The sequence below is a fragment of the Ammospiza caudacuta genome, chromosome 12 (genome assembly GCF_027887145.1).
Source record: "Ammospiza caudacuta isolate bAmmCau1 chromosome 12, bAmmCau1.pri, whole genome shotgun sequence".
Classification (NCBI taxonomy): Eukaryota; Metazoa; Chordata; class Aves; order Passeriformes; family Passerellidae; genus Ammospiza; species Ammospiza caudacuta.
This window is the reverse complement of record NC_080604.1, coordinates 8,479,405-8,497,850: the sequence shown is the minus strand read 5'-3', so window position 1 is coordinate 8,497,850 and position 18,446 is coordinate 8,479,405. Positions and strand designations below refer to the sequence as shown.

General features: G+C 66.0%; 1 protein-coding gene across 1 annotated transcript; it reads right to left on the bottom strand.

The window, feature by feature from the left end:
- Positions 1-560: 560 nt before the first annotated feature.
- On the bottom strand, positions 561-12,194 carry SEMA3B (semaphorin 3B). Its single transcript, XM_058812662.1, is given in 19 exon segments — positions 561-1,001; positions 1,100-1,239; positions 1,314-1,369; positions 1,484-1,641; positions 1,734-1,775; positions 1,926-2,017; positions 2,111-2,330; positions 2,438-2,582; positions 2,668-2,737; positions 2,814-2,928; positions 3,027-3,172; positions 3,484-3,603; positions 3,692-3,785; positions 3,859-3,978; positions 4,067-4,129; positions 4,210-4,367; positions 5,208-5,335; positions 12,056-12,092; positions 12,095-12,194. Coding segments are annotated over 19 exon segments (2,445 nt in total).
- Between the last annotated feature and the right edge of the window lie 6,252 nt (positions 12,195-18,446).

Below are 18,446 nucleotides of genomic sequence, written 5' to 3'. Positions count from 1 at the left end.
GCCCCTGAGCGCTTCTGGGGCTCTGGGTCAGACGCGGGAGCCTGGGCGGCTGAATCTGCTTTATTGTGCTCAATTAGTACAAGGTCCCCTGTGCCACTGTTCTACACCCAGAGCAGTGGGTGCCACCTTTATGCCCCCCAACATCTCCCCTTTATGCCCCCCTCCTCCTGCGTCCCACCAGTGCCTGTGCTGCCCCTCCGTGCCCCCACTGCTGCCCGTGGCCCTTTTGGGACCCGAGCGTGACCCTGCTGTGCCGTCCTCCCGCAGTGCCGTGCTGGGGGGGGCACTGCCTGGCCCCGCAGTTTACATTCATAGTAACAGTCGTTAATAAATATTTCGGTGACTCTGCGATGCCGGCAGCCGGCTGGGTCCCCACCGGTGTTGCAGCCGGTGGCAAGGGCGCTCGGCAGCCCCTCGGGGGGCGGCTCAGCCCGGCTGCCCTCCTGCGGCCCCGGAGCTGCTGCCAGCCCCCGGCAGTGCCCCCGCGGCGCTGCCGAGGCGGTGCCCCGCCCGCGGCCCCGCTCCTAGGCAGAGCCCGGCGCCCGGGGCCGGCGCCCGGGTCACCAGGGGGATGCGCTGCGGGGCCCCCGCTCTGCCCGCGGCCCCTCGTGGGTGCGCCGGCGCCGGGCCCTGCGCGGCTCCGAGCCCTGCCCGCGGCCGGGGGGCCCGGCGGGGCTGCGGGCCGGCGCCGGGGGTCTGCCCCGGCTCCACAGCCTCTGGCACGCCTTGTCCGTGGCTCCCAGCGGCGGGCGCTCCACCAGCTGGAGGAAGTCCCGGTACCAGACCTTGCGGCCGGGGATCCCGGCGGCGAGCTGGGGGTCCCCGGCAGACGCCGCGCCCGTGGCCTGCCCGGCGCCGATCACCTCCAGGGAGAGCCGCAGCAGGGGCTGCGTGAAGCCGTGCTCCGTGGCGTGGCAGAAGTAGAGGCCGGCGTCGGAGCGCTGCACGCTGCGCAGCAAGACACCCCGCTCCGTCCGCACCACCCGCTCGTCCATCTGCACCTGCAGTACCCGCGGGGATGGGCGGTCAGCTCGGCACGGCACGGCACGGCACGGCGCGGCACGGCCCCACCGGCGGTACCTGGCCGGGGAGAGCCTACCTCTCGCTGGGGATCATTCAGGGTGCGCTGGTATGTCCAGAGGATGTGGGCTTGCAGGGATTTGGGGATGCACTCCAGAAAGACGGTGCTTCCCTCCACCCCATAGAGCTGCTTCTGGGGCACGGTGTCCCGCCTGGGATCTGTGGGGACACAGCCTGTCTGTCAGCCCCCACCACGGCAGGGCAGCCCCAGACTCGAGCTGGTCCCAGCTCACCTTCAGAGCAGAGCACGTTGGGGTCCCCGTTGCGGACGTCCTGCCGACGGAAACGCCTGTGGGAGGGCGATGGAGGAGCAGGGGCTGCACAGCCTGACCGTGCTCCTCACCATGGCCTGGGAGCAGGCTGGCTGCCCCAGCACTGCATCCCGGCACGGCATGGCACCTACCTCTTGGTGTTGGGCACATAGCGGGTGCAGGTGTTGCCATCCCAGGCGCAGTATGGGTCCCGGGCCAGGCAGCACTCGGCACAGGCTTTGCCATAGGCGCTGCAGCGGTGCAGGGGCAGCTGGGCCAGCGCTGTGGTTGAGCCAGCGTAGAGCTGATGCTGGGGGAAGAGCAGAGCTGAGCACCCCGTGCTGTGGCATGGGGCTACGCAGAGCCATGGTGGACCTGGGAATGCCCAGGGGTCCCCCTTACCCGCTTGGAGGAGAGCTGCAGGCTGATGACGGGGGAGGAATCCTGTGGGCAGAGCATGGGCAGGAGTTAGGGGGGAATGGGGCAGCCTAGGGATGCAGCATCCTGGCTCCCACATGCAACCCAGAGCATGGACAGCACATGGGGATGCTGCAGGGACGTCTGACTGGTGGGATGTGGAACCCTGACCCTCACCTGGAAGACCTGCAGCTCCTCCAGCAGCAGCGGCTCCATGCGGTGCCAGCTCTCCTTGGGCACTGAGACCACCTTCAGCACTGTGCCCACATCTGCAGGCAGGGAGGGGTGAGGCCACAGGTCCCAGCCCCAGCATCTCCCCGCTCTCCCCATCTCACTGCCCCATCCCTAGGGTCACCACGTGCCTGTGCCAATGAAGAGGACGTCGTAGTGGCCATCGGCAGCGGTGACACGGTCCACAGCTATGCGGGTGAAAGTGTAGGGCACGGTGGCTTGCAGGAACAGGGGGCGCTGGCCATGGGGCAGGACAGGGTTGTACATCAGTGGGTGGTGACGGGCAAACTGTATCACCTCGTCTGGGAAGTCCTTGGTGGAGCCAAAGGTGCCGAAGGTTTTGCTGGGGCACTGCAGGGAGACAGCAGTGGCTAAGCAGGGTCTCACAGCCCATGTCCCCACCCCACGTAGTGGCATCCCAGTGGTGGCAGCAGCCAGGACACCCCTACTCCACGTACCATGCCTGGGCGGGGGTATGGCACCCGGCCCTGGTATGACACCCACTGGTAGTTGGGACCTTCCTTGTGTGCAAAGGGGCCCAGGAAAGCCCGGCGGATGTCAGCCATGGTGTAGACACAGACAGCTGAGCCTTGGAAAACAGAGCTGATGGGAGAGAGAGGGGAAAGATGTGAGGGGGCAAGGGAGGGCACCGCTGGGTATGTGCAGGGTGCTGGGGAAGGGGCTCAACCTGGAGGTGGAGAAGATGGCGTAGATCAGAGGGTTGCGCTTGTCTCTTGTCTGCAACAGGAAAACATCCCCTGCAAGCAGGGAAGGCATCAGTGCTGCCAGTGCTGCCCAAGCTGCACTGCTGGGGCCGCATCCCCGTTCACTCACGGAGCTCATCAAAGTGGGTGTCTGCCCCGTCGGGCCCTGGCACAGCGCACACCAGCCGAGCCTTCAGGAATGTCGTCCACTTGTTCACCAGGCTGCGCTGCCCGCCCATGTCGTTCTGCCAGGGCAAGGGGGACACCGGTGTCAGCAGCAGCAGCAGCAGGTGGCACCCCTGGGCACCCTGGCCCCAGCCCCCCTGCCCGTGCCCGCTCTCACCCGGCAGATTTGGCCGATGCGGGCGAAGCTGGTCTTGCCCAGCCCCTGCTGCCGTTCCACCGCCGTCTCACGGAAGAAGAAGTAGATCTTGTCATCGTCGGGGTCCTCACTCTCCGGCACCAAAAAAACAGCCACGAACTTGGGCTCTGGGGACAGAGGGGTGGTGCTTCCAATGCTTCCACTGGCTGTGCTCCCCAGGGACCCTGGAGCACCTGTTGGGGTCCCAGGGGAGGGTGCAGAACCAACCCTGCCCAGCTGCAGAGTAGAGGCATAGTGAGGATGGGACTCCACCAGACATTGAGGGTCTGGAGGCAACACACGAAGCCCTGAAATCACCCTCTGGAGGCAGTAAAGATATATCTGAGCCTGGAGGAGTCCTTGCCCTGATGCCTCCAGGCAGCAGCACTGCTGTGCCAGTGGCTCCCTCTCCCCCACCCTCCCAGTGCCCAGCACTGACCGTTGAGCCAGCGAGAGTCGTGCTGCTCCGTGCGGATGGAGGGACGCCGGCCCAGGCTGCGGAAGATGGTAAAGTCACGGCCCATCAGATCGGTGGCCACCCCAGAGTAGAGCTCCTCGCCTGGCAGGCACCGAGGGAAGTGTTATAGGGGCCCCCCTGGCACCCCTGTGCCACGCTGCACCCAGCACCAGGCTCAGAATGCCCTTACCCACAAGGACAGAGGCGGCTGTGTGCCGGGGGTCATACGGGCTCTTCCCCTTGCCATCCTCAGTGTGGTGGGGGTCCAGCTTGAAAACGGGCTCCTGGAGAGGGTAAGGATGGGAGGTGGGCAGGTGGCAGCAGCTGGAGGGTGTGGTGGTGCCAGGGGAGGCTCACTTCTGCATGCTGGCCAGCCTCGATAAAGGCACAGACTGGGTGGAAGGCACCAGTGCCGCAGGCGTATAGGTGGGTCCGGTTGTAGGGGTGCAGGATCTTCACAAAGTTCATGCACTCAGCCTGAGGATGGAGGGAATGAAGGGTGAGGTAGTGCTGGGGCAGATCCCTGGCACAGTCCTGGCATCCCACAACACTCCCCATAACTCACAGTGATGTCCTTGCCGGCCCAGTTGCATTCTTCCCTCCACTCCACGGGAGCCGGCCAGTAGATCTGCGGGTGGAGAAGGGGATGCTCACCACACCTGGAGCACCCAGCACTGTCCTGCCAGCCTGTTCCCCCCGCCCCGTTACCTTCCTGCCCCGCTGGCTGATGTCATCCAGGGCCAGAGAGAGGAGGTGGTTCTTGGCGCCCACAAAGAGACGGCCGCGCTCCTCGTCCAGCAGCAGGGCCTCGTAGCAGCAGGAGTGCTCCAGCGAGAAGAGGTGCAGCCCATGGCGAGCCCGCAGCTCTGCCGGGAGCCAGCGGCGCTGCTCAGCCCGGCCCCGCCACTGCCCGTCCATCCCCGCTGCCCCGGACACGCTCCGAGGCAGCCCGGGTCAGGCCACGGCCCCCTGCCCTGCCATCCCCTCCCCCAAACCTGTCCCACTGGCTTGACCAGGTTCACCAAGCCCTTGCCTGCCCAGCATTCATCCCCATGCCAGCTCCACACCCACCCCCGAGTCCCCCGAGACTCATCCCCAAACCGCTCAGCAGTGATTCCCATGCCCTCGGCACCCATCCCTGCACCGCTCACCCGGCAGCGGGGGAGAAGGGGCCATTCCCTGCCCCGCGGAGCTAATCCCACCGTGGCGGGAACAAACAGCCCTTTGTCAGGCTGCGAGGAGAGCTCTCGCTGAGCCCCGCCGCTGGACAAAGCCCCCTGCGCCGTGCTGGAGCCCCTGGAGTGGCCGGTCGGGACACGGCAGCAGCTCTCCAGGTGGCACAACATTCCCGACAGGTATGGCACAGCGGAGGCCAGGGAGTGCCACCACGGTGCACGCAGGGATGGGGCACCTGCGCCTGCACATGCCGGGGGATGGGAGCGAGGTCCCAAGCACCGGCATGGCCCTAAGGACAAGCAGGTGGCCCTGGAGGGGCTGGCATGAGGTCAGGAGCAGTACCAACACCTGATAGCCCGCGGGGAGGGCGGCAGCAGTGCCAGGGATGTGCCACCGCTGGGGCTTGCACCCACCGCACGGTGCTGCCCCCGGACCCTCCCGTCCCTGTGATGATGCTGGCTGTGCTGACACGGAACCAGCGCACCCAGAGCTGACCCCGCACCCCCGCCCTGCCCGTGTCCCGCGCTCACCGGGGAAGGACAGCTTGAGGCGGGGGGTGGCAGCGGCCGGGGCCCGGCCCGCGGAGAGCCCGCGCAGCAGGAGCAGGAGCAGGAGCAGCGTGCGGCTCATGGCCGGGCTCTGGCTGGTGGCGCCGCGGCTGGGGCACAGAAACAACACCTCAGCTCGGGTTACAGCCCCCTCCCCACAGCCCCCAGACCACGATCCCTCCCCGATGCTGCCGAGTGTCTGCAGAGCCCTGAGCATCAGCACGGGGCAACTCCAGGCACGGCACAAGGGGATCCCCCACTGGGCTCGGCCTCGTAGTCGGAGGGGATGTGAGCCAGCCACGTCCCTCCCTATGTTAAAGTCCCCATTAATCTAATCCCAAACATAATGGGCTTCAGAAATACCCCTCCTGCTCCTGCCCGTGGGGAAACAGAGGCAGCCCAGCCGAGCAGCATCCAGCCCTGCCCATGCCTGTCTGAGCCCATCAGCAGAGTGTGCCGGGCTCTGCTCATTCCTGCCTGCACGCACGGAGCTCTGCTAGGAATGGGGACAAGGACAGAGCAAGCACCGAAGTGGTGACAACCAAATAGGGCACGCTGGGCAGTCAGTGGGCTCCTGAGCACTGGGCAAGCTGTCCATGATGGTAGTCATGGGGTCCCGTGCCTCAGTTTCCCCCACTGCTACAGCCCCACCATTAGCCCTTGGCCTTTCTTGTACCACCATAGAAATGAGAGCAGGATTTGGGGGCTCTGGCTGAGCAAGTGCCCACAACACCCAGAGGGACCCATGCTGGTGTGTCTGCCACTCTGATGGGTGCTCACCACGAGGTAGGAAACTCCTCCTCTGACTCTGGCAGTAGCAGCTCTCCCCTGGGGAGTGGGAGGTGATGGTTATCAGGGCACTGTGCCAGAACACAGATCCCACCTTGCCTCCTGGCCATGCTGCGGTGCCTTGTGCAAGGCACACACTGAGCCATGCCGATCATGGCACAGCCACAGCACTGGGTCTCACCAGGACACCAGTGACAGCCAAAGCCCCACCACAGCCTGGAGCTCGGTGCAATCACCCCAGGCTCTGCTGCCCTGCCTGAGCTGGGAGCCGGTGGATGCTGGCCGGGAGGGTCGCACGAACACGCGGCACGGAAGGGGCTCCTGCGGGCAGGGCAGCCCCTCTGGGCTGGCCGGTGAGCCCGGGGCGGGCAGCGGGCAGCGGGCAGGGCCTGGCTGGGCGCAGTGCCGGCTACGGCTGCCCGGTGTCCCGGCACGGAGGCGATCGGCGCTAATGGCATTTACAGAGGCGCCGGGATGAGGCGCGGAACCCGCCGGGCTCTGCCGCCAGCCGGGGCCGTGCCGGGGCACGGGGGAGCTCCCGCCTGTCCTCACTTACGGAGCGGCCGGGGCAGACCCCCGGGCACGGACCCGCGTGGCTCCGACCCGCCTGGCACGGGGGTCGGGCGGGGGGCGGGCAGCAGCGGCAGCACCACGGACCCTCGGTGCCAACCCTGGCAGATCCAGCCCGCGAAACTCCTCGTGCCAACCCCGACGCCAGCCCGCCGGTGCCCCCCGGTGCCGGAGGGGTCACGAACCCCGCCGCGAGCCCCCCAACACCAGCACGGGCCGCCCCCCCGACGGCAGCGCAGAGGCCCCGTCACCCCGGGACACTCCCCGGTCACCCCCGTACCCCGCCGGCCCGCGGCCCCGGCACCCACCTGTGTCCCGGCTCGGCTCGGTCCGGCCCGGCCCCGCCCGCGTCCGCCGGGAGCGAGCGGGGCGGCCCCGCGGGGCGGGGCGGGGCGGGGCCGGGGGCGCGCACAGGGACACGCACACGAGTGTGCGAGCACACGCTCACGAGCGGGCACCTCACACACGTGCACACACACACGCACAGGCAAACACCCACGGCCCCTCACACACACACACAGACAGAGACACACACACACACAGCCGTGCGGCCACCCCCCAGCGGCCCGGGGTGACACCCACGGGGACACCCACGGTCACACCCGCTACCCCGGGGCAGAGCTGAGGGTGCCCAGCTCCGCACACGCGTGGCCCAGCCCACGAGCGGTGCCGGGCTCCCTCCTCTCCGGGACAGGCACTTGCTTGCCCGAGCGTGGGGGCCGTGCCGGGGGTGCCGGGGCCGTACCGGGGGTACCGGGGGCCGGTCCCGCGCCCCGCTCAGCTGCAGCCCAGATGTCTGGCCCGGGCCCAGCCCGGAGCAAACAAAATTCCTCCGCTGCCTCCCATTTTCCAGCTGCCGCTGCCAAGAATAGCAAGTGCCGAGCGGTGCCGGCAGCGGGGCCACGCGTGCCTCGGCGGGCAGGGCTCGGGGCGGGGAACAGGAGCTGCCCCGGGGGCCGCACCTGCCTCGCTCTCCCCCTGACTGTCCCTACCTGCGGGTGCGGGGGTGCAGGAAGGCGGGTCCGGAAGGCGTGGGGAGGCAGAGCTGTAGGCAGGCGGGCAGGGGTGCGGGCAGGCAGGGGTGCGGGCAGGCAGGGGTGCGGGCAGCAGGCTGTGCCGGCAGGTGCAGGGTGAGCAGCAGCGCGGGCAGCAGCGGGTGCGGACAGGTGCGGGCAGTGGGTGCCAGCAGGCAGCGAGCGCAGGTGGGCTGGCAGGGAGTGCGGGCGGGCCGGCAGCGGGTGCGGGCAGGTCAGGTGCAGGTGCAGGCAGGCAGCTGGCACAGGCAGGCAGTGAGTTCAGCAGGAAGCCAGAGCCGTGCAGTAGGCAGAAGCTGTGCCAGGCAGGGTGCCCGGGAAATGCCCTTCTGTCCCGCTGCCAGTAACCCTCGTGCTGCCAGCCCCGGTACTCTGGCGTGCTGGCAGGCTCTGTTCCAGCACCACATCTTGTTCCTCTCCTGGCTGTGCCGCGGTGCTGAGTGGCATTCAGCCCAGCCCAGCCCAGCTTTATGGCAGCAAGGAGGACAGAGACAGCGAGGGGACGGGTGGGGCAGCAGGGGAGCTGGCACCGGTACGGCAGGGGTTACTCTGCTGTCAGACTTTGACCAGGCACCGGCAGGACTCTGGGCTGGGTGGCCCCACACGGGCATTGCGTCCCTGTGCCTACTGTTACGGGACGGCTCTGAGATGGTGGGGACAGGGATGTCGTGCGCAGCCCTGCACAGTGGGCACCTTCCTATTCCAGCGCCGTGCCTCAGTTTCCCTTCACCCAGTTGGGACCTTTCCAGCTACCGCCGCTCCCGGCAAGCGTGGCGAGGTGACCAGGTGACGTCACTATCGCCCCGGAGCCCTGAGGGGACCTTGCTGGCAGCGGCTCCGCCTGGAGAAACCATCAAGCGTCAGGAGGGCCGGGCTTCCATCCCGGAACAAGCGGCGCGGGAGGGATGCGCCACGTCGCCCGCCGGCCACCCCTGCCCGCCCCACGGGGTGTTCCTGGCCAGCCCGGGAGCCACCGGCCGCTGGCACGGTGGCGGTGCCCATGTGGAACGGGCATGGCCGCTGGCATCCCGCCCCCATCCCCGCGCTCCGCAGCCCGCCGAGGATTTCACAGCCAGGTGCCGGCGGCCTGGCTCCCCGCCAGAGCGGGGGTGTCGCTGCCCACGGCACCTGCAGGTGCTGCCGCTCTCGCTCTTTGATCCCGACCCTGCCGCTGGCAGATCCGCACCCGGGGATCGCTGCCTCGGCCAAGTCTCCCCCGGCGGTTCCGGCTCCGGAGAGCATCTGCGGCTCGGCCGGCAGCGCCCGGGCCCGCGGCGGTGTCACCGGGAGGAAACGGCTCCTCTGCACCCCCGCAGGGCCCGGGGGCGGCACGCAGAGGCAGCGCCAAGGCTCCGGCATCTTCCGTGCCGGGCTGAGCCAGCAGGGCACGGGAGGTGCCCGGGATGACCAGGAGCTGCTGGATGCCCTGCATGCAGGGAGGAGGGCTGGGACTGGCATCCACTAGCCCTGAGGATGGGTACCAATCCTGCATCCCAAACAGGAATGGTACCTCACCAGAGGAACCCTCCTGATTCTGTGGGGTGACTCCCCCAGGGGTGCTGCAGGGTGGTTCCCCATATCCCTGGGGCCTAAAGTGTTTCCCTCAGGCCTGGTGGAGCCATCATGGCTGGGACATAGCAATCCCTGGGTCCAAGGGTCAGGGTGAGCTGTGCCATGACAGCTGGTGCCATAGGCATCCCTGTGACACATGGGCTGGGCACGGCACTGCTCCCCAGCCAGGAGATGTGCTTGTGCAGCAGGGTGGCCTTGCCAGCACTGCTAGTGACACTGCCAACTCGTCACAGGGCAGGAGAGTGGTGGCATCCTCACCCCAGCCTACACCCATACCCAAGCACAGGGATATGCTGCTCAAACTAGTCTCCCCTGGGTCTGGACACCCCAAAAAATTGCTAGTCCTTTGTGATGGCACTAAAGATGTGGCTTTAGGACTTCTTTGGGAGCCTGTCTGTGGTGGTCCACATCCATAATGTTGGGCCATGAGATGGCATCAGGCCTTGCATGGCTGCCACATTCCTGGTACAGGGGAAGGATGTGCTAGGCGGGGGACAGAGCTCATGGCATCCCAAGTGGGCCATCGTGAGGGCTTGGCTGGCAGCAAGCAAACGTGCCTGAAACAGCTGCATCCTTGCAGCACAGCATGCAGCAATGCCCCAGGGCGACACCAGCTCTGGGCTCACACCCTGTCTGTGGATACACCCTGACCTTATGTCCACCCCCATCACAGCAGGCTGGTGAGACCCCAGCCTCAGGGAGCCCAGTGGCCCCAGTGCATTCCTGCCGGGATTAGGTGCCGGCTCCCGGCAGTGCCATGCTGGTGTAGCCCAGCTAATCCCTTTTTAATTGTCCCAACCCTGTTCTGGACTGATCTGGGCTGCCCAGGGAATGGGGGCCTTGTGTGCACCCCAGTGCCTGAGCACCTGTGGGGTGCTGCCATCGCGTGTCCCTTCTGTGGCACCAAGCCATGATGAACCTTTGGGGTGGTGATGAAGAAGGGGATGTCCCTCCTCCAGGTGCAGGGCAGTGGCTTTTTAGAAAGGGAAAGGGAGGGATCCTGGTCTTATAGGATCCTATCCTCCTAACCAAGGTGACCATTTGCCCTTGCCTTGGTGTCTGCCAGCAGCCAGGCTCTGGGACAGGCAGAGGGGCTATTGCCCTGCACTGAAAAGCACCAAAGCTCCTCAAAGCCATACTTGGGGCAGGAGCAGGACACCCAGGCTTTCTGCCGCCATGCAAGCACTCTTCCCACCCCAGCAGGAGGGCAGTGGGAGATGCTGGCTGAGTCCCCCTGCCTGCTGTCCTGCCCACGTCCCTTTGGCCCTGCCCTGAGCCACACCAACCAGCGGCATCCAGCTCCTTAGGCTTTAAAAATAGGATGGCGTCCCTGCGATGGGGTCAGTAATTTTAGCCAGGGTGTGTCTTGTTGGGAAGCATGCTGATCCATTCATCTTCTCCTGCTGGCCCCGCTGCATCCACGGACACAGGGCTGATGTCAGCCGCTCACTGCCCATTGCTCCTCCCTGCCCCGGGGCAAAGCAGCACAGCCACGGCCTCCTCGGGCACAGGCAATGCCCTGGAGGGATGGTGAGGGTGGGGAAGAGAGGACAGGGGTGTCCAGCTGCCCCCCGAGCCTGCCTGCTCCCTATCGTGGGCTTATTGCCCCCAGAGCTGGTGGCAGCAGGGAGCACAGCACTCCTGGCACCCAGCAGCACCCGGACAGGCAGCCGTGGAGCAGTGCCGGCACCCTGCCCTCTCCTCTCACCCTGCTCCTCTCACCCCGGACCCCAGCACAACAGGCACTTCAGCCTGCCTCCCACGGTGCTCCCGGGGGGCTGTGCCGGCTGGGAAGGCTGCGGGGGCCGCCACCGAGAATAATGGGGCCATTGAGGGCCGAGCCGGCACGGCACAATGGGGCCTTGTGTGCTGGCCCCGCTCCGGTCCTGCCCAGCCCGTGCCCAGCCGCAGGACACCCCCTTTGCCCATCGCCCCGGGGCTCACCCAGGTGCCAGCCCCTGTCTCGGCCGAGCCACTGAGTGCCGCGAATGAGCAGCAGGTGGGAGGCCAGCAGGGCAGCTCCCCTTCCATAAACCAGTGCCAGGGAAGGAGCCCGCTTGGGAAACTTCCCAGCGTGCTGCTGCTCACCCCTGCCACCCCCGCTGGGACAGGGCTTGGGGGTTCCTGCCCGGCTGTGGGGTGACGGGAACAAGGAGGTGGCACCTGCCCTGTGATGCCTTCACTTCCCTCTCAGCACCACGTCCGAGCCCGCTGGCACCCGCTGTGGGGACTCAGGGACCTCACAGCTTCCCAGGGAGCCCCGTTGTCCCAGGTCCCCAATGCCACAGCCCCCCTCATCGGGCCGGCCCGGCTCCCCAAACCCATCTCACCTGCTGTGTGCAGCGGTGCCTCCGCCGCAGCTCGCCTGCCTCCTGGCCCGCGGTTCAGCTGGGCTCTGCCTGCCGCCGGCTCCTTAAACCCCAAATCCCGGCGCTGGGAGCCAGTCCCGCCGCCGGCGGGGGTGGAGGGAGGGGATGCAGAGCCCCGGTCCTGCTCCCGGGGCCGCCACCAACAAAAGGCGACTGTGTCGTGTGTCCTCCCTCTGCACCCAAGGACCTGCCTGGGAACAGCCCCTCGGGAGCGCGGGGCTTTCGGGGCGCTGCCACCCCGTCTGCCTGCCCTGGGAAGGGAGGAGAGGTGCGAGCAAGCCCAGGAATCCCGATCACAGCCGCGCTACATCCCGATGTCCCCACGCTCCCGCTCCTGCCTGCTCGGTCCTGTTCCTGCCTTGGAGCAGCGCCAGGGTGAGGGCACTCATCACCGTCCCAGCGCCTCAGCTGCTCCTGCAAAGTCCAGCCCAGCCGGGCTGCAGGGGGAGGAAGGGGATGCGGCTGCTGCCATGGTGCCGGTTCTGGGGGGACTCACACCCCGGAACCCCCATAGCTGCCGTGGGGCCGGGGGAAGCGCCCCTGCGGTCCGAAGGCCGAGCAGCCGGCGACGCCTCATTAGTGCGGGGTAAATGTGTAACAAGTTCTCGGCTGGGCTGGGGCTGTTTGAGCCGCATGACTTCTCCTGCCTTCCCGGCGTCCTAGGAGCAGGGGATCGAGTGGCTCTTACTGCTCTTTGCTGCTCTGTCGCAGTAAGAGCCGCTCAGGCAGGGCAGGAGGGAGGAGGAGAGTCCGTGTCGTGGCTGGACACGCTGGGGTGCCCAGAGCTGGCTGGCGGAACACAGTGGGCAGCGCTGGGCTGGGCACAAGCACATTGCTGGAGGGACACGATGATCTCAGCCCATGGGCCCTCCAAGAGGGCATGAGGTGAGAGAGCAAGGGAGCAAGGCTTTGTTCAGCAGTGCCTCCCAGGACAGGAAGCAATGGGCACCATTCTAATAAAAAAACAAAACAGGAAATTCCATCTGGAGGCAAGGGAATGTGTTTTTCTTCTGTGGCAGTGGCCAGGTGCTGACACGGCTGTGCCAGAGGCTGCAGAGCATCCAGCCACGAGGATCTGTGCCCAAGCAAGCAGTCGGCACCAGCTGAGCCCCTCCTGCATTGGGGTGGGCTCAGGACAGCCAGGGACTCTGCCTGAACTGTGCCAGCCCAGCCTCCCTCCTGGCAGCTGTGGCCATGCAGGTGGAGAGGGGCTGGGGCACATGATCCTGGCATGTCAGTGCCACCACAGGGCTGAGCAGAAATGACAGTGGATCACTGTGCTGTGCCATGTGGTACCAGGTGAAACTCCAGAGCACCTCTCAGCGCTGAGTTCCATGGAAAGCACTGGGGCGGCCAAAGGCCTCAGGAAACAGATGACACACACTGGAGATGTGCAAGGCAGCACGGCCACCACTGCCCATGGGATAGATTGAGGGACTGGAGCTGTCCCACACAGGGGCAGCCAGAGTTTTGGGGTGCAAGTGGGGCGAGAGGGCTTGTTGGGACACACATCTGGGGGAACATGGGCTGGAGTCACATGGGTGTGACAGGGCAGGGGGTGCTGGGGAAGCCCCAGGCACGGAGCAGGCAGAAGTGGGCAGGGTGCGGGCAGTGGGCAAGCAGGGGGTGGGAGGGGGCAGGCAGTGGGTGGGCAGGCAGGGCACGGGCGGTGGGCAGGGCATGGGCAGTGGGCAGGGGCCGGAGCGGGGCGGGGCCGGGGGCGGGTCCGGCTGTGCCGCCGGTGGCCGCCAGAGGGCGGTGGCGCAGCGGTGCCGGCCCTGCTGCTCCGCCCGCGCTCGCTGCCGCTGCCTCCGGCGCTCCCGGTGCCTCCGGCGCTCCCGGTGCCTCCGGCGCCCCCGGTGCCTCCGGCGCTCCCGGTGCCTCCGGCGCTTCCTGCTGCTCCCGGCGCCCCCGGCGCTCCCAGGCAGGGCATCGCCAGCCCACAGAGTCACGGGACCGCCATGTGCCGCGTAGGTGGTGTGGGGTCACCGACGCCATGCCCGTCCCTGCAGCCGGTGGGAACCGGGAGCGGCTGGCCGGTGATGGGGATGGCGAGGCCGGTGCTGCCGTAGCACCGCGCTGACCTTGCCGGCGGCAGCGCTCAGGGCAGAACCGGCGGAGCTGGAGCAGCCGCCCGTGGCCTGGCACCCATGGCTTGACCTTCCCAGGGACAGCCGTAGTGCCGAGAGGGCAGCTGGGGGCCTGTATCCCCATCCCACGCTGCTATGGTGTCACCGTTGTGTCACCGTTGCGCCACGGTGGCTGCTCCTGCTGGTGATGCCATTCCCCATCCCATCCCAGCGCTCATCCGTACTTCCTGCCGCCCACCAGGCCGGTGGAGCGTGGCTCCGGCTGCTCACAGGCAGGTGGGGGTCCCAGCAGTGCCACGGAGTGGGTGGTAGGACTTTGGAAGGTGTGGGATGTGCCCACGGACGTGGGACTGGAGCTGGCCTCAGGTATCCCCCTGGCATCTGGTGGGACTGGGGTGGTTCTCCAACAGGGGAGCTCTGGGAAGGGTGCCAGGGGGACTTCTGTGAAGCACCGTGCTCTGCAGGTGGGAAAAGGCTTCAGGGAATTGGGCTGTGGGGGAAACATGTGAGGTGGCTGGGCAAGGCCATGGCACGTGCCCTGGGCTCGTGCTGGCCTCCTGCCACCAAGCAGCTGCCCCGGCCAGCCTGCAGCCCCCGGGACTGGCCCAACCCCACGGCAAACAGGGCAAAAGTGGGCGAGCTGACCCTTGGACTGGGCGAGCAGGGACGACCCCGCGCCCAGGGTCAGCGGTCACAGCGCCACCCTGGCTGTGCCTCACTTCCCCCGCTGCCAGCGCGGTGCGTGCTGATCCCGGTTTCTGTTTCCTCCTCCTGGCTCAAGCCCTGCAGCCCCGGGCTCACTCCTGGCTGTGAGGCGGGTGGGTCGGTAACCATTGCCCCGCCGGCAGCACCAGGCAGGGCTGGGTGGCAGGGCTGGGTGGCAGAGCAGGGTGGCAGAGGAAGGTGCCAGGGCTGGGTGGCAGGGCTGGGTGGCAGAGCAGGGTGCCAGGGCAGCGTGGCAGAGCTCCGGGGACAGCAGCCCTGGCCGGGGTGCCGGGCTGGCCGCATGCCGGCGGTGGCAGGAGCGGCCGGGGCTGTTTTGCTCTCTGTTTGCTCGGCCCTGGGGACGGCCAGCAACGCGGATCAAGGCCGGCGTCCTTCGGGCAGCCAATTGTTGTACAGCTCGGAGGGGAGGGAGAGGGGCAGCTGCCCCTGGGCTTTCCCAACCCCAGAGAGGGACACCATGCCAGCACTGCCCAGCCTGAAACAGCATCACGTTTAGTCCACCCAAACACAAGGCTGGGTGGTGCCAGCAGGGACCCAGGGGTGCCTGCCAGATCCAGCTCCCCGGCTGCCCCCTGGCTGGGCAGGCACCCACATCCACCCTGGGGCAGCTCAGGAGCCCCGGTGCTGTGGGACATGGCAGCCTCAGTCCTGAGTGCCAGCACCTGCTTTTGTGCTTTTCTCTGAATCCTTTCTCCTGATGGGCCATGAAAGGGCTATGAAAGGGCCTTTATCCCCTCTCCTGCTGGATCTCACCAGGCAGGAGCCTGTGGTGGGCTGTCTAGCCCTGGGACTGACAGTCACCCCAGCCGGGGAGGGGGTTCAGGACAGCCCTGTGGGTGCCTCTGCAGGGAGCCAGAGCAGGCTTCCCTTTCACTGGGGCTACAGGGACCAGATCTGCTCCTTGGTCAGCTCTGGACTGACCACAGCGCCCTGGGGAGAGGAGGGACACGGCTGTGGCCACAGCTCCATTTTTGGCCCAGTTATTTATAACTCTAAACAAGGATGCTACAGTTGTGTGGGCTGAAAGGTGTCCCTGCTCCTCCCCTGCTCCCTGGTCCCCAGCTCCCCAGCCATCTGCCACCCTGCTGCCCAGGCCCTGGGCACTGTGCCTGGCATCCCCCAGGGGCTCCCACACTCCTAGCAGCTTGCAGGGAGCTTGGAGATGAGCAGGAGAGCCCCTCCCCAGGGACTGGAGACCCCCCAACACTGCCCCATGCTTCCTTCCACTGCCCCATGCTGCACTGTGGGCATCACCTTGTGCCTCCCCAGAGGTTCTGGCAGCTGTCCTGTCCTCAGGAGGCCTTGGTGGCTGCAGGGTGCAATGCTGAGCTCCCTGAGGCTTGGGGAGCTGATGGAAGGCAGCTCCCAGCCTGGAGAGACTCAGGCCCTGTGCACATGGGGGGGTTCCCCTGTGAGCAGGGGTCCCCCTGCAGACTGGAACCAGGTCACCATCCTGGGGGATAATTGCCAGATCACCCCTCCAGAGGCTGATGGAACCCAACATCTCTTTGCCCACCCAAGAGAAAGTACTGCTGGCCCCATGTCTGCCTTTTGAGGGGGATGTGGGGAACAACAGAGCCCAGCAATTGGGGTCACTGGGGAAACAAGCCAAGACTCAGGGGAGCTGGGTGCTGGATGTTTCAGGAGCATCATGGCTACTTGGGTTTGTTTGGCTTGAAAGGCATTTGAAGGCATCCAAGTCCTTGCTAAATCCTTGCTTAATTACCTTAACAGCATTTAAGCCTTTGCTGCACGATTGTCAAGCCTCAGAAGCAAAGCCCCTGGCCCTGGTGGGGCTGTGGGTGCTGCCTGTGGGGATGGTGGGGACACGGCTGCCCAGGGTGGGTGGCAGAGACGAGCAGGCTGCCAGCAGGTGCCAGCACCTCTGGAGGGAACTGAAGGGACAGTGTCCCTGTGCCAACAGGAGCAGTTTATTCCCACACCTGATGGCTCAGGGCATCCTCCTGTCCCCAAGTGCTCCCAAGCAGCCATGGTGCCTGATGGGTTGGAGCTGGGGGAGCCTGTGTAGATCCCGCCAAACCCCTCAGTGGTGCAGGGAGAAGCACTGGGGTTACCCCGGGGCTCGTCCTGCAGCCCTTGGTTCCCAGATTGAGCGATTGAGCACAGAGATAACCCACCCTTCAGGTCTGCTGAGCAGTGCTTTGCTTCTGGCTTCTGTAAAGTTAATTGGTTTCGAGGTTCCAGGAACAAACGAAGGAGAAAAACCCACTCTGCGATGTGCGGGATCATTGAATGCTCTCTGGTGAGTTATAATTGCAAATCATGTTTTGAAATCACATTAACCAATTAGCCCGTGTTGTTGTTGTGCCCTGCCACATGACAGCATGTGCCGCGAGGGAGGCGGCCAAGGGCGAGGCAGGGGGCACCAGCTGCTCCCCAGCCCCTCTGTGTGCAGGCACAGGCACCAGCACTGGGCTGTTTCTGAGCTGGGAGGGCTGGGGGAGCAAGGCTGCCGCCCTGGACATGGCCTGGGGTCACTCTGGAGCCCACCCAGCCCGTGCTGCTGGCCACAGGCATCCCTCTCCTCTTACAGTCAGCATTCCTTTTGTGCCTCACTTCTTCATGCTTCAGGATGCAAAAACCTCTGCAACTGCTCCCTCTTGGAGCCCCTGTGTGTGCTGGCGCTGTGTCTGTGGGATGCCCAGGGATGGGGACAGAGGCACCCTCTGGAACGTTCCTGGAAAGGGCAATCTCCGGAACACTTCTTGCTCGAGAGGTCACAGTGGTGGTGAGGGGAGCGCTGCTTGGGCTGCAAATGTCAGCATTATCTCTGCCCTATCTTCCTGCCATCTGGGCCCTGGGAGCAGCGGGCAGCGGCAGGCAGCAGCGGGCTCAGGGCTGGGGAGGAAGCCGAGCGTGACAAGGAGAGCGTGTCCTGGCCATACACAGCACCCACTGCTCTGTGCCCGGCTCCTGGGCTGGCCTTGTCCCTGCTGTGACATTTGAGGCCCAGGGTTTTATGGGTTCCCTTTAATCTCTGATCTCGAAGCACTGCTGAAGGATAAGAAACAGGGCAGCTTTTGGCTGGGGGAAATGGTGAGAAGGCAAAGCCCACGGGGCTGTGCTGAGGGCAAGGCTCTGGCACGGCACTCGGCTCCCTGCCATTGGTGAGGCTGCTGGAGAGATGAGCCGTGCTGGGCCGTGCTCCCCTGAAGGCTCCTCACATACGGGAATCCGGCGTCAAACTTTCCAGCCAGCTGGAGAAAACCGCACGGCTGCAATTTTGCAATCCACTGGAGCCCTGACACCAGCAGAGCCATTGGTGAGACTGGCCAGAGCTGCACTGGGGCAGCCCTGGTGACCAGAGGGCTCAGGGGTTGAGAGAAGGTCTTAGCCCCCCCCTCTCATGGCTCCTCTCTGTGCTGCCAGCCCGGCTGCAGGAGCCTGCCGCTACTGTGTGCCGAGTGCTGGGACAGGCTTTGGGAGGTTCTGGGGACATCTTCACTCTCTTTTCCCCCTCTCCTCACTGCTTTGATTCTTCACAAAGCTTCAGCTTGACATGGTGGAGCCCTTGTCCTCTGCCCACCTGGAAAGTGGGAACACCAGTGAGGCTGTCACATGCTGGACAAGAGAGGGGACAGGACAAAGCAGACATGGCTGCATTTGTGCCAATAGCAGGGGAAGGGCATTGGAGGCTGGGAAGGAGCACACAGCCTCCAAATCACTTCCCACAGGTCCTCCAGCACGCAGCCCCAGAACAGTGGCTGCACCCAGTGCCACAGGCCCACAGTGCTGTCCCCAGGCCCAGCACCTGTGCTGTGTTTGCTCACAGGGCGGGAGCTCCCGCCGCCTTTTCCAGCCCCGCTGAGACGCGTGGCCGCCCAGCCCGGGACGCTTCTCCGCAGGTGCCACGTGGCTGCACCCGCCTTCACCAGAGCAGGGAAAGGGTTAAAGTGATGGCCTGAGGCCAGCCATGCCCATCCTCTGGGTGCCTCTGGCTCCCCCGTCACACTGCCAAACCTGGCTGCCTCCAGTCCCCCGGCGTGCCAGCCAGCGCTGGTTCAGCACTTACGCATGCTGCTGTTATTAGAAATTAGTTAATGGATGTAT